This window comes from Palaemon carinicauda, chromosome 31 (genome assembly GCF_036898095.1).
Source record: "Palaemon carinicauda isolate YSFRI2023 chromosome 31, ASM3689809v2, whole genome shotgun sequence".
Classification (NCBI taxonomy): domain Eukaryota; kingdom Metazoa; phylum Arthropoda; class Malacostraca; order Decapoda; family Palaemonidae; genus Palaemon; species Palaemon carinicauda.
Window position 1 is genome coordinate 30,430,941 of NC_090755.1, and position 14,785 is coordinate 30,445,725.

Here is a 14,785-nt window from a genome sequence, read left to right on the forward strand (position 1 = left end):
TTGTAATATTAGTGGGTTTATCGAAATCTATGTAGAGAAGTTCCGTAATTTAACGGTGAGATGGGCTACAGGGTTGCATCAATTACTCCGGTATGGTGCTGCAAGACGAATCCAGTCAAATGTATATTCGCTGATAGGCCAATGTTTTATTTTATGGATGTGGCCATTTGGTGGGAGTTGGCAAAATCAGTTCCTTACCGGTAGCCTAAGTTACTAAATGTTATCGTAGGCAAGATGAATGGTTTAGCCTTTAATTTGGATTTCGTGCAGGATTATTCAGGGATGGGTAATATTGCTACCTCCCCCCCCCTGAAATTGTCTGTCTTCATTTCAAGTACCAGTTACAATCATTTTGACGATTCACCTTGAATCTGGTTGACATTGTCACGCCTCGTTCAATTTTGCGCAGAGCACAAATTTATAGTAATACTGACAAACTAATGTAAAGCCTCGAGTGTAGCATGTTGCATTATTGGCACATCAGTATTTTTATATTATAGGTAACAGTTTCTTTTAATGTTCAGTTTCTTGCTGTGGGCGAATAAACCGTGTTGTTGATATTAGTAAAGCCTAGCTAAGTCTGCAATGTTAATACTAGACTGGTGACGACAGGATGGCTCCATCACTTAACATTCTCTTACATATCAAAACAGTCAATTGTCTTGGAGACAGGGTTTTAAAGCATATATATATATATATATATATATATATATATATATATATATATATATATATATATATCTAACGTGGCAAATTTTCCTCTAGCCATTTTGAATATTGGGCTAGGGTCGTTAATAGGCCACTGTTAAATATGAATTATGGCCTTGAATCATCTTGTACATCCTGTAAATAGTCTTGTGTAGGATGGTGACTTCCTTATGGGGATTTCAGTGTGGTCTGAATGTGTATATGGCCCTACTGGAAATTAGTGTGTTCTTTAAGTCTTCAAAATTAGCCTAAAACTGTCTGCAGAGATCATTTCCCTTTACATGGTCCTGCTGTGTCAAGATTGTTTGAAAATATCTTTATCAGAATCTTTCATATGCCGCATTTTACTTGGGGTCATTCATAGAGAATAGGGTACATGCGAAAGCATTTTCAATTTGAAAGAATTGGTTTAGGTATCACCTAATGGTGCAAGCATGCCAGGCTAAATTGATTATTTGTTGGGAGGAATGAACTAATGTCACATTTTTCAATTGAATCCAATGAATTTCCTAACCTAGGAAGGACTTACATTATTTGTGGCGGAGAGCAAGACTCCAGCTAGCCTCACTTTGACTTCCTAGCTTACCCTAAGAGAAGCATGTAGGCTTCCCTTTTTGACTTCCTAGCTTACCCTAAGAGAAGCATGTAGGCTTCCCTTTTGAACTCTAAACATTTCCTACTAAGAATTTACATGAAATTATAAAAATAGGGAAAATTCTTTGTTTTACACAAGACCACACTCCATATACAGCCCAATTATGCAAGGCTATTTTCCTCATTACTTTTTCATAATTTGATTTTGCTACATGGTATACAAGTTTAAAAAAAAAAAAAAAAAAAACGCATGGTTTCCTCACTAAACCACTTGGAACTGACAACGTAGTCTGTCAACTAAACAAGTTTGTGATGCGACCGTACATTTTACATATATTCAAAGTATACACTCAAATTACAAAATGGAGTAATTACTCGTGTCCATGAAATATACAAAGCACAAAGTGACTCGAGTAATTACTCCATATATTAATTTAGTATATATTCTGGGTATACATCTGTATGCTGTTTGATACTGTAATGTCCGTTCCAGGTTATTTAGTGAGGAAACCAGGCTAATTTTTTTTTTGTTATTTCAACATATTTCCGATGTGGCGAATTGTTTTAAATTGTGAGAAAGCAATAGAGGAAAATAATAGCTTTGCATAATTTTTCAGTAAATGGAGAGTGGTTGTGTAAACAAATACCAATCAGTAATAAATTTTTGTCCAAAAAGGAAAATGGCCTTAATTCAGCACTAATCCCTATGACATCCTCGCTAAATTGGCATCAAAGAAAGTTTTATGCCTTAGCCATCATCTTTCGATGTGGAGGATGACAGTTGGCTGTCATGCAACATTGATTGGATAATGCAAATGGGAATAGTACTGAAAATGGAAAATCAGTTTGGGAGAAGCAGTGGTTATTTTTTTGTTATGGAACTTCCTGTATTTAATGTACACTATACAAGAAATAGTATTGGTAGCTGCTGACTATGGGCTGTGCTTCAAAATAGATTTTGAAGAGACCCATCGATGTAAATTCCAGTAGTGTACGATTAGTCCCATTTGGTAGTTTGTAGCGCTACGTCCAAGCGCCCTAATTTGCTTATTATCGCTCCGACTGTTATCTTGTATAGAATAAAAACGTTTGGAAATGGTCTACGGATCTTAAATATGTTGTGTAAGGGTGGGTCCGGGGGGGGGGGCACAGCCCCCCTGGGTAAGGACACGGCTTTTAGCATAGGTTAGGTGGGTTTTTTAAGTTAGCTTCTCCCGTCGTACTCGTAGGTAAGGGGGTGTCCGGAGGGGCGAAGCCCCCCTGGGTAAGGATACGGCTTTTAGCATAGGTTAGGTTTTAAGTTAGCTTCTCCCGCCAAAATTGTTTTTAGAACGACGGCCACAGTTCAGAATATTCCCGTTTTCTACGGGATCTGGCCGTCACCCTACAAAGGCTCCGTCCCATTTATTCAGAAGGAATTTCATCAAAACTCTGATCCTGTTGTCTGAAGCAAAATTTTCTTTTGAAGTCAGTTTTTCAAGTTTCTTATACCTGACATTTCCCTGTGCCCAGGAAGTTTCTCAATTTGATTAGTGTCCCATTCACATTTTGTATGAATGGTTCATGTGACAATTTGTAAGTCAGTCAAAGAGAAACTAATTTCTGTCAAGAGCGCCAGGCAAAAGGTATTCAAAATGGCCCAGACTTAGTTTGCAAAGCAAGTATTTAAATGTATGACAGTAGACTACAGTTGTGTACAGTACCCTTTTTGCCAAATGTCTGCATCCATATATATAATGTTTGTGTAAATTATTTAAATGTACTGAATGAAGTGGTTATTGTTTAATGAACTCTGAAATCCTCTTTTGGCGTTTGTTGTACGTTTTGTAGTGAATGTTGTAAGTACGAAAAAATTCGTGGAAATCATAACATACAGGTTTGGCAAGCCCATATTGGTACCTTACCAGGTGTGTTGACATGACTTGGAATTTATGAACTGATGAAAGGTACTGTATATATAAATGTGGTTTAGATTCTTAATCATCCTCCTGGGACAAACTGCTCTTCTTAAAGCACACTTCTCATGGATCCGTGAGTTGGTGAGCCACAGTCTTGTGTACCTGCTTGACCTCTTCACACCATGCGTTTTCTCCCCAGTAGCAACTTGCATTCCTACCTAGGAGAGTAGAAGAAAACTGTTGAAAGGCATCTGTTTTCCTTTTTGGAAGGACATATACCGGGGATTTTTGCTAAACGCCCTAAAAGTATTATACCTACGTGCATGTCGTTTTTTATTATTGTTAACATCATGAACATGCTAACAGAAGTCTTATTATAGCACATTCAGAACATCAACGCACTTAGTCAGGACTGCAGTTTGTTCAATCTTATACTCCTTGCATCTGCTCTCCCCACTTGAGAATTTTTAATGCATATGGACTAATAATCTGGATGAGGGCCCACTGTCCAAATTGATTCCCCATAATTTGCACCTTGCTCTGATTTTAGTCAGAGCTTTAAGGGATTTGTCAATCCCTGTTAGCCTTCAGGATATGAAAATTAAGGACAGTGGGGTCATCGGCATATGCAACGAGCAGGTTTTCTAGCCCTGGCATGTGCATATTTAGGTACCCTTGCTGAATTTTTCATACTGAAATATTCAGGTTCTATGGAATTATTTAGTTTTGCATCGCATATGGCAACTTCAACTTTATCATATATGTCAAGTCTGTTCTTACAGGCAATCTATTACTTCCTCTGTCGTGTTTGTGACTGGGTAGGTGACTAAATTTGATGTTCACTGACATCATGATAAAGATACTTTTCCACAAGTGATTTGTGAATGTATTATTGTAAGGGATTTGCTTTTTATACTACAGATAGCCTTTTAATCTTGAAATTGGCCTCATTTTTCCCTAACATCACTTGCCTCCCAAATCTTGGAGCCTGAGCCATTGGTTTATTTTTTTGCTGGTAAAGCCTTAATTTGCGATTTTTATTCCCCTTCCAATCATGTCCTTAATTTTCATAGTATTTGTGTATAATGTCCAAGTTACTATGTATATTTGTGTACTAAGGTTTGGTGTTACATTCATTTTTCTTGCTGGAGGTTCTTGTTTGCTCAACAGCTTAAAGGGAAATTGTAAAAAGATAAATGTAATGTGTCAAATTGTCAGTGAAAACTATTTAAACTAATATTAACCTTGTCATTTTTCTATTAACGGTTTTATTGAGTGTCTCCCTTGGAAAGATTAGATTAAGATTTCAGTATTACAATTTGGTAATTTTCTATTAATGGTGTTATTGAAAGTCGCCCCCTAGCAATGATTACATTACATTTGTTTTACTTTAGATTTCAGTATCACAACTTGGTAACAATGGCCGATCCGGAGAAGGCAGCTGTCCCCACCAATGAAGAGGAGATGTCAGAGGAAGAGATGGAGGACGATGATGAAGAAGGTGGAGGACGCAAGCAGTTGGTTGACAAACTTATGAAGGATCCTCAGGTACTGGCTGCCCTGCAGACCAAACTTCGTCGATTCCTTGGCACCCCGTCAGGTTACATTAGTGTGAGTGTGGTTTTTAGCTTTGGCAGCTGGTCGAGCACAAGTTCATCATGTAAGAACCAAGTACTTGACACTGCATTATTAATTGCATGCATACATTCAGGATGCATTAATGTTTTAAGAGTTTTAAGCTTAAAGAAGTTTGTGTTGCCAAAGAAATAACTTGCAAATTATAGCAATCATTTCATAACCAAAGAACTTTGTGTTGCCAAAGAAATAACTTACAAATTATAGCAATCATTTCATAACCAATGGTTTACATGCTTATCGAGTTAATGCATCTGAAGTGAATACAGTTTGATTTTGTAATTTATTGTAACTGGGTTCGTAATTGTTAACTAACATTACACATAGATACATAATACAATATTTTACCAGATTTTTATTTTGGATATTTGTGTTTGTATGAATACTATTAATCCATCTATTATGTTGTAAGGAAGTAAACTTAGAACTTTGGTATTGTAGTTTGCAACTGTTAACTTTAATAATATACATCAGTAATTAGATTTTTGAGTCTTTTGCACAAATTGGTAAGGGAAGGGGTACAGTGTATGGAAACTTGAAGCTGGTTGGTATTCATTTAATTTTTTGTTTTATCCTTATGGGTGAGTACTGGAGTAGATTGTCTGGTCTGGGGAATTTTACTTATTTCAATTGGATAATGTTTTTTATACTTGGCAAACACTCTAGTCTAGTGTGGTAATTATACTGATCAGCAAAGTATTCATTGAGAAGTTACAGTATCTTTCCTTGAACACAGTAAAATTGAGCTACACAAGGTTGTAATTAGTGAATTGGCTTGAGATTTTTTGCACTAAAATTGCACGCATGAGTTTTTTCCGAGTTTGCTGTTGCTTTGTTAGTTGCAAAAAAAAATTTTTATGTAAATTTTGATAAGTTGGGAAACTAGGCCACAAAACTAGTTTAATTATTGTAATTGGTCCCATTTGACAAAATTAGAATTTGATTGTTTCAACTACCCAGCTGTAGTGTAATTGATTGGACAACTCAATTTTTGGGGTTAATTTCTTGGGCTTTGCAAGAGTAATTTTTTTATTTTTGAGGGTTTAGAAATCTATTTTGTACAAGCCTTCATATGGTTATAAGATTGAAGGGTAAACTATTGGGTAGGGGTGTGGATCAAGTACTCATGTTTCAAATTTTGTTTTGAGTTTGGGCCTTGTCTTTTAATAGGTTTGTTTTTAATGGGGCTGAAATGCTGCTGTTAAAAGTGTGCTAGGGATGTTCAGGTAGTGGGAAGCTAGGCTCCTCACTCCCCCTGCCAACACAATTGAAGGGTCACTGCCTCGCACCGAATTATAGATTTACTAGAGTAGAGGCCATCAACTGTTGTCAATCTTTTTTTTTTTGTTTGAATGATTGTTGGCAAAAGTTAAAAAGGAGGGATGTTACGCAGTTTTTTCATTAATCGTGTCATTTGTCTGTAAGTTGCCAATATATCCTTTCTTGTTAGTGTTTGACAGCATTCTTGTTGCTGAGTGGGAAGGAGCGTCTACTTGCTGCAGGCTATCTCCTGAGGCTGCGATTTTCATATTTCCCATGGTATCTTATGAGAGGTTGTGTTGCTGTAAGAACAGTGTTCAAAGTGGAAGGGAAAGTACCAAGAGAAGCAAGAATACACTGGGCTCATACCAGGGGTATTAACTAACAAATTCTATGTATAAAGATACCTCTAATTCTTGGTGTCACTAGCACCTATCTGATAGACTATATCCCAGCAGCAGGAGCAAGAGGGATCTTACCTGTGACGAGCGTTGTATTCTAGTTTCAGATTCCTTGCTGACCAGTCAAAGGGTAGGCTGCTTTTAGAACATTTGCATTTGGTTTTCTCTTCGAGCGGCCTCCTGGAGAAGTTTACCAGGACGCGAGTTTGGGGAAAGGAACTTTAGTCCCAGAGAACTTACATCCTTTCATCGGATAGCAACAAGTGGCCACTTGGCCTTAGGTTCTATCCGAAGTGGGTCCTGCATTTGGCCGCCTTGCATACACTTGAGATTTCAGAGGCTACATTCTTTTTGGGAACATGCTTTATTCTTGCCCTTTCTGGAAGCACGCACTTTGCAGGAGGTGGGCGGATGACACTTCAACTATCCCACTTCCTTTTTATATTGCCTCACTGGTTTCTTATCTTCCTCTTTTGTCAAACAGTAAGATTGCCTCATCCAGGAGGGAGGCATTAATTGCCAAGACACAGGACAGTGATTGGTCTTTGTCAACGGGTATTTACCATTCCTCCCTATGCTTTGTGAGTGGAGCAACTCTACCAAATCTTGACCTGGCCCTGACTGCATTATTTGTAAGTCTTGTGCTAATTTTTGTACTCCCAGTGCTGTCTTCGATGAGCCCAAACAAAGCCCTGTTGGTCATGCCTGTAGCCCTCTCATAATGGGTCATTCCAGGGATGATCTGCCAGTGTCGATCTCCTCCAGTATGTACCAGGAACGTTTCCTTTTAGGAAGACAATTTTAGTATCTGTAGTATAGGAATGTATACATTTGGAAAACTACCTCAAGTGCGTTCCCTCGTACCCGAGGCAGGAGATGGGTATCAGGAACATTTCTTTTCATAAGTAAAAGTTTGGTATGTGGTAAAGGTGTTAACCTCCCCTATCTAGAAATAGTGAATCCTGCTTCAGGATAAGGTCTTCCATGATTTACTTTTCCACTTCAGAATTTAAGATCATTGCCTTTAGGGGCAGCTTAATATGGCAATTGAGATACAGAGCAATGGAATTTTTTTTAACGATGGTGAACAATATGGTCCCTTTTTTGGGACTTTTCGTAGACACTTAATTCTTCAAACCAGCAGAATCCACTTAGATGGCACCCTGGCGGAGACTTGAGCCCAAGGATACATACCCAACACCTGGAATGGGCCATGGAACTAGCTTCCAAGGCCATTCTCGAAGCTTCATTGTAGTGTTCCATTTATCAGTTACCTCAAGAATCTATGCCCTTCGGGGATACATGTTCCAAGATCACTGTAACCTACAGACCCACTGCTCCTCTAGGCTATTGCATCCGTGGAAAGACCAAATTTTTATCTTTCATGGAGCTCGTATCGTACTGTTGGCATCATGGATTAAATTTCTCATTTGAAGCTAAGGAGACATCTGACAAGTGTACTTTTAGCAGGTAATGCTGTTTAGCAAAAGGAATTTGGCGATGCAGCCTATCAATACTGATTGTAATATAAAAATCTGCAGATCACGTTTACTAATTTAGCGACTTTTAACAGTAAGCGCTGCCTACGGTTTATTTCACTAAATGCAGATTTATATTACAATGTACCGCTGTCAGACATCCTAGTCTCCCATGAAGTGTACTGGAATTATTAAAATGTAGGTTATAGAATGTGTGCATTTATATCAAGGTAGTAAAGCATGTGTTAGAAAAGGAAATGAAGTGAGCGATTGGTTTCCGGTGAGAGTGGGGCCGAGACAGGGATGTGTGATGTCGCCGTGGTTGTTTAACTTGTATGTTGATGGAGTGGTGAGAGAGGTGAATGCTCGAGTGCTTGGACGAGGATTAAAACTGGTAGACGAGAATGATCATGAATGGGAGGTAAATCAGTTGTTGTTTGCGGATGATACTGTACTGGTAGCAGACACAGAAGAGAAGCTTGACAGACTAGTGACAGAATTTGGAAGGGTGTGTGAGAGAAGGAAGTTGAGAGTTAATGTGGGTAAGAGTAAGGTTATGAGATGTACGAGAAGGGAAGGTGGTGCAAAGTTGAATGGAGAGTTACTTGAGGAGGTGGATCAGTTCAAGTACTTGGGGTCTGTTGTTGCAGCAAATGGTGGAGTGGAAGCAGATGTACGTCAGAGAGTGAATGAAGGTTGCAAAGTGTTGGGGGCAGTTGGGCATGAATGTAAAGAGTTCTATATGAGAAAGTGATTGTACCAACTGTGATGTATGGATCGGAGTTGTGGGGAATGAAAGTAATGGAGACAAATTGAATGTGTTTTGGAGATGAAGTGTCTAAGGAGTATGGCTGGTGTATCTCGAGTAGATAGGGTTAGGAACGAAGTGGTGATGGTGAGAACGGGTGTAAGAAATGAGTTAGCGGCTAGTGTGGATATGAATGTGTTGAGGTGGTTTGGCCATGTTGAGAGAATGGAAAATGGCTGTCTGCTAAAGAAGGTGATGAATGCAAGAGTTGATGGGAGAAGTACAAGAGGAAGGCCAAGGTTTAGGTGGATGGATGGTGTGAAGAAAGCTCTGGGAGATAGGAGGGTAGATGTGTGAGAGGCAAGAGAGCGTGCTAGAAATAAGAATGAATGGCGAGCGATTGCGACGCAGTTCCGGTAGGCCCTGCCGCTTCTTCCGGTGCCTTAGATGACCACGGAGGTAGCAGCAGTAGGGGATTCAGCATTATGAAGCTTCATCTGTGGTGGATAATGTGGGAGGGTGGGCTGTGGCACCCTAGCAGTGCCACAGCAGTACCAGCTGAACTCTGCTGAGTCCCTGGTTAGGCTGGAGGAACGTAGAGAGTAGAGGTCCCCTTCTTTGGTTTTGCTTTGTTTCATTGTTGATGTTGGCTACCCCCCAAAATTGGGGGAAGTGCCTTGGTATATGAATGGAACATGTTTAAGCCAGCTACTGTGGAGTGATCCAATGCCTTGTAAGAAAGGCATGAATCACTTTAGGTTACTGTAGTTCACCCTTAATATTTTTATTTTGCAACCTCTTGAAATTTTGCATGAGCTTCAAGGTGTCACTCACTGTACTTTAATTTGTTTTACACTGTTTCTGTAATGTATTCTGTGAAAATGAAGCTAGTTATATTTTGTTTTTCAGTCTTTACCTGTGGTTGTGAAAAAACGTATTAAGGCTCTAAAGAAGATTCAACTTAAGTACACTGAATTAGAGGCCGATTTTTACAAGGAAGTTCACGCTTTAGAGGTAAGATGGTGTTTTTATGTTAATAGTATAGTTCATGGAAAGGTTGAAATTGACACTTATTTCCATAGTGAGGTTCTGGGGACTGAATTTAGGTAAAAACCATTTCTACACAGATTTCCTGGTTACTCGTGTTTTCCTTATGTTTAGGAACCCCGGGTGTTGGTGTTTAGGATGGTGAGCTATAGGAGTTAATGATAATGAGATTGGCTAATTTGTTGCATAAGTGCAATATTCTTGGTGTGGGAGAGTTTTAATTGTTTGCACAACTTTTTAGTTACAACTTTGAGTTTTACTGGTTATAATCTTGACAGTTTGAGGAGAGATTGTAGTTTTTTCTACTATGAATGTAGTATGCTTAGATTTGTGGTGGCTTTATCTAATGTCTCATAATGCTCCTTGAATCATCCATCTAGGTTAAATACGATAAGATGCACCAAGAGTTATATGAAAAACGTAGGACAATTGTAAATTCTGAACATGAGCCAAATGAGGAGGAATGCGATTTCCCATCGGATGACGAAGACGAAAAGGACCTTAGTAAAGATATGGAAGAAAAGGCTAAGATTGAGGATAAAGAGGAATCAAAGTATGTGAACACTTTTATGTTATTGAATTGTACAGTAAATGATTTTATTTTGCAATACTTGCTCATGGTGTATGTTTAAACTTCTTAGAACTTGGAGTTTTAATGACATTTTCTCTTTTAGGGTTCATGACTTTGATGAAAACACAAAGGGCATTCCTGAGTTCTGGCTAACAATCTTCAAGAATGTTGACTTGTTGGCTGAAATGGTACAGGACTACGATGAACCAATACTTAAACATCTAACCGACATTAAGCTTAAATTCCATGATGAGCCAATGGGTTTCACTCTGGAATTCATGTTCACTGAAAATGAATATTTTACAAATAAAACGCTGACTAAATATTATGAAATGAAGTGTGCGCCAGATAAGGATGATCCATTCAGTTTCGAGGGTCCAGAAATCTTCAAGTGTAAGGTATGTATTTTAAATTCCGTGACTTCGCTTTGATTTTTGCATTTGTTGAAGTGTCCTATACCATATTGTACCGTAGTTAATGTTGAAAAGTTGTGCTATTTGGAAAAGAAAAAAAAATTAACATTATTGATTGGTTTTAGGGTTGTACTATAGACTGGAAGAAGGGGAAGAATGTTACAGTTAAAACTATTAAGAAGAAGCAGAAGCACAAGTCCAGAGGCGCTGTTAGAACTATAACCAAGACTGTTCAAAATGATTCATTCTTCAATTTCTTCAACCCACCCCCAGGTATGTATAAAGAAAAAAATACAGAAACTTGTTCTGGTTTAACCAAGTGTTTTTTTAGTACTGATGTGCCACAATTATTGTGGACCAATGCATAAAACTGCAGGTTTCAATAGTGAGGAAATTGATTAAATTTTATACCATTAGTGTGAGATGTTCATTTAACATTCACCCGCAGTTCCCGAAGATCCCAGTGAAGAGATGGATGAAGATACACAGGCCCTCTTAACAGCCGACTTTGAAATTGGTCATTATATCAGAGAACGCATCGTTCCCAGAGCAGTGTTGTTCTATACTGGTGAAGCCTTGGATGATGAAGATTTTGAAGAGGAGGAAGGTGAAGAAGGTGAGATTTTTTTTAAAGGATTAGACATGAATTTGATTTGAAAGTTGGGTCTAGGTCACTAAAAAAAAAATTGTAGCCTTGGTGTTTCTGATATCTGGAGGAACGCAAGTACTCTGAATAGCCTTACATGTTTTATTGGCCTAATTAATTCAGTCAGATTTCAATGCCAACTAAAGTATACTTATAAGTTTGGAATGTAAGAATAAAGTTGTCCTGCCATCACTGTTTAGGAATGAAAATAGAAGTGGGAAGGGTTTTGAGCAGAGATAGGGCTAATTTATAGTCTTGGCTGTTAGGGTAGTGGTTTCCTTTTGCCGACCAAGCTGATAGTTGGCAACTAAAGTGGTACAGTGTTTGGTTAATCTGCAAGTTTAAGATAGGCATAAATATACTACTTGGTTATTTGTCAATTGTCCTGTTAACCATTCCTTCTCAATGTAGTATAGTATTTTTAGTTACACAATGTGAAAAAGAATACCCAATTGAATGTAGTGCTAATGGTTACTATAACCAATAAGAGTACTTTGGCAATTTGGGTTCAGTCTTTGGATCTTCCTGAATTGAAAATTTCTTGTAGATATTTTATTTATTGGGAGGCAGTGTTCATATAGGATAATTTTGAATTCTGTTCCTGTATCTATCTTGATGGGACCATATGTCTAAGATTTTACTGGTATGTAATTTGATACACTACTGGTGTTTATTCCCATACTACAAATGTTTCACCTTTATTTTACTTTGAGGATATCTGGAATTTTTGTGCAGAAAATACTATAAATAGGTCTTCATGTAATTGTAAATTTTGTAATATTTGAGTACCAGAATTTTGTAAAGCATTATTGACTGTTTTGCAGTAGTGGATATTTAAATCTTAGTTGGTAGATTTTGAGAATCTTCAATACTGCTATAGAGAAGTAAAGGTTTCAATTTAGTAAACTAGACCATTGCATAAGGGTACCAGTGTATAAAGTACAATAACATACAATAAACTGCAATTATTAAAGAACTATTCAGTAAAGAAATCTTACACATGTTCTTGTTACCTGGAATAGTGGGACTAGAGATGTTTCAGGCATATATATTTAGTAGTTTTGCTTTAACATTTTATACATAGTGATTTGCATGACTAAAGTAGCATAAATGCCAAAAAAAATAGCTTTAAACCCAATAACACTTCTAAGGAAAAGGGGCTGCCTTTTTGTACAACTAGCATTATAAGGAAATTTAAACCTCTTTACATCATTTGAAGGTTTGTTGTTCCTTGGTAGTTCGTAAGGCCAAAAGCAATGATGTTTACATTTATACTTGAAAGGATTATTGTATATTCACAGGGTCAATAATCAGTTCAGTGTAGCTCCATAGCATCACCCAGAACTTCAGGTATACTAACAGATTAACTTGATCAGAGTTGAGTTTTAGAGAACCTAACAAATGTTTATAGTTGTTGGTTATTTGCATGTCTGCAGAAAAAGCGAATGAGCTTGAATTTGGAGTTGAAAATAGAAATAGAGCTTTGCTGTAACATGTAGTGTGAAAAAGTGCATGGGTAACTAAATTTTTTAACATCCTGGCCCTGTTGAATTACAGTTGAATAGTAGTAGGAATCAAAATTGTTCAAGGTCCCTATTTCATAACAATTTTGCGTAAACTATTTGAATTTTAAAACACCCCTTTCCCTCCCGTTAAGCTATGAACCCTTCTCCTCTAGCATTGGAAATGAATTATTTTGGGCTTTATAGCAGCTTAATTGCACTTGCATTTTATGATTTTTGGAATATTGCTGAAGTCAGTAGTAGGCAGATAGTGGCAATCTACTTTAAAGCCATGATAGCGCTGCTTAGCTTTAAAGGATTATGAAATTTTGAACAACAAACCTTTATTTGATATATTAATGTAATACTGATGAGTAAAGTTAGGCTGCTTTGTTAGGTTTGAAATTTTTCTAATTTGATAATTGGTTTCAGGTGAAGAAGGGGAAGATGATGAAGAGGAAGATGACCCTGATTATGATCCAACGAAGGATAAGGCCGGTAAGGACCAGCAACCGGCAGAGTGTAAACAGCAGTGACCTTCTAGTGAGGTTTAGGTCCCCGCAATCCCCAAAACTTGACAATTTAAGTTGGCAGCAGTTTTTGAGTCTGGTCAAAGCATTTTACACACTTGGACAAGTATTTATTTTTTTACTCTTGTGCTTAGATCTGAAAACATTCTTTGTTGTACTCCATGTCTTATTCACTTAACATGCTTGCCGAAACATGTTCATTGGTATTAGTTGGTAAATTGTATAGGTTAAGTTAATGGTTTTCAGTGTCCAGGTAAATGCATTTGACCTTTTTCTATTTTTACCCAGTCTAGCTAGCAACAAACATGATATGGGCAACTATTTTCTGGGCTTTACGTTGATTTACAGTAATTCCAAAGACTATCGTAAGAGTAAAAGTAGCAGATAGTTACCTGAAATCTTAACAGTCCACCACTGTGTGTGTTCTTAACTGGTTTTGTTGTGCTTGGGTTGACCTGCCAAATCTTTCCAAGAAGGGACAGCTGTAAAAATTACTAGTGTTCAAGACTTCAAAGGTATTCTGGTTGAAGCCAAGAAAGGCAGTAAGAAGTGACGAGTTCAGTCAAAAGAAAAATTTGCTCATTTTCTTGGTCTGTCATTCTTAAGGCTTAGCTCTGCAGCCAATGCATCATTGAAGTTTTGTGGGCACTTAGAAAAGGGTACTCAACTTATCTCATTGTGATAAAAGTGCACTATCTTTACAACACTTGCAATTATTTAAGTTAGGCTGTAATGAAATGTTTTTTTGTACCAGTGTCACTGCATTACTCGGAGCTTAGCATAACTCCTCCTGATGTTTTGAATTTTGCCCATGACAAGTCTTGGAGCATTTCAACTCATCAGTGTGGCGTTATATCTGATATTAGTGCTGTTTTGAGAGGGAGGGGCTAATGTGGAAGCTGTTGCATTTTATTGTTGAGGTTTATTAAGGATCTCGAGTTCTAAGAGCCATTTATGGATGTCTTATACAGAAAAATTTTTAACTTGTTTTAAACGGCAAGCTTTGGTAATTGTAATAGCTTTTGTTACCACAGCTGCTCATATATATATATATATTTACTCTTTTTTCAAGGCTGTTTTGTTTATCCTTTATTTCCTCTATTAAGATTTGCAACTAGTGAGGTTGGCTAATCCTATTTGAATTAAAATGTGAGAAACTAAGTTTGAACTGTTCTGCAATGTCTTGTTGCATTCAAGAGTGTACAGTAATGCAAAATTCGTGGTGTATCCTGCAGCTTAATCAGACCTGTCATTGAATGAATACAAGTGAGGCCCCCAGTCCCTGGAATTTTGAGATTGATATAGAATTGTTAATAAACTGCAGTCATTTGGACATACTGTGCTGTTTAATGTT

General features: G+C 37.6%; 1 protein-coding gene across 4 annotated transcripts in view; it reads left to right on the top strand.

Moving 5' to 3' along the window:
- Nucleotides 1–14,502, top strand: part of LOC137624377 (nucleosome assembly protein 1-like 1) — a 15,315-nt gene extending 813 nt beyond the window's left edge. For 2 of the 4 annotated variants that reach the window (XM_068355094.1, XM_068355095.1), the window contains exons 2-8: nucleotides 4,595–4,811; nucleotides 9,632–9,736; nucleotides 10,150–10,322; nucleotides 10,444–10,738; nucleotides 10,879–11,026; nucleotides 11,202–11,369; nucleotides 13,334–14,502. In XM_068355094.1, the coding sequence (XP_068211195.1) occupies nucleotides 4,620–4,811; nucleotides 9,632–9,736; nucleotides 10,150–10,322; nucleotides 10,444–10,738; nucleotides 10,879–11,026; nucleotides 11,202–11,369; nucleotides 13,334–13,437 (1,185 nt within the window). In that variant the 5' untranslated portion in view covers nucleotides 4,595–4,619 and the 3' untranslated portion in view covers nucleotides 13,438–14,502. Of the gene's footprint in view, nucleotides 1–4,594; nucleotides 4,812–9,631; nucleotides 9,737–10,149; nucleotides 10,323–10,443; nucleotides 10,739–10,878; nucleotides 11,027–11,201; nucleotides 11,370–12,700; nucleotides 12,750–13,333 lie in introns of all 4 variants that reach the window. The other 2 variants (XM_068355097.1, XM_068355096.1) reach the window with 2 other exon arrangements.
- Nucleotides 14,503–14,785: the final 283 nt, after the last annotated feature.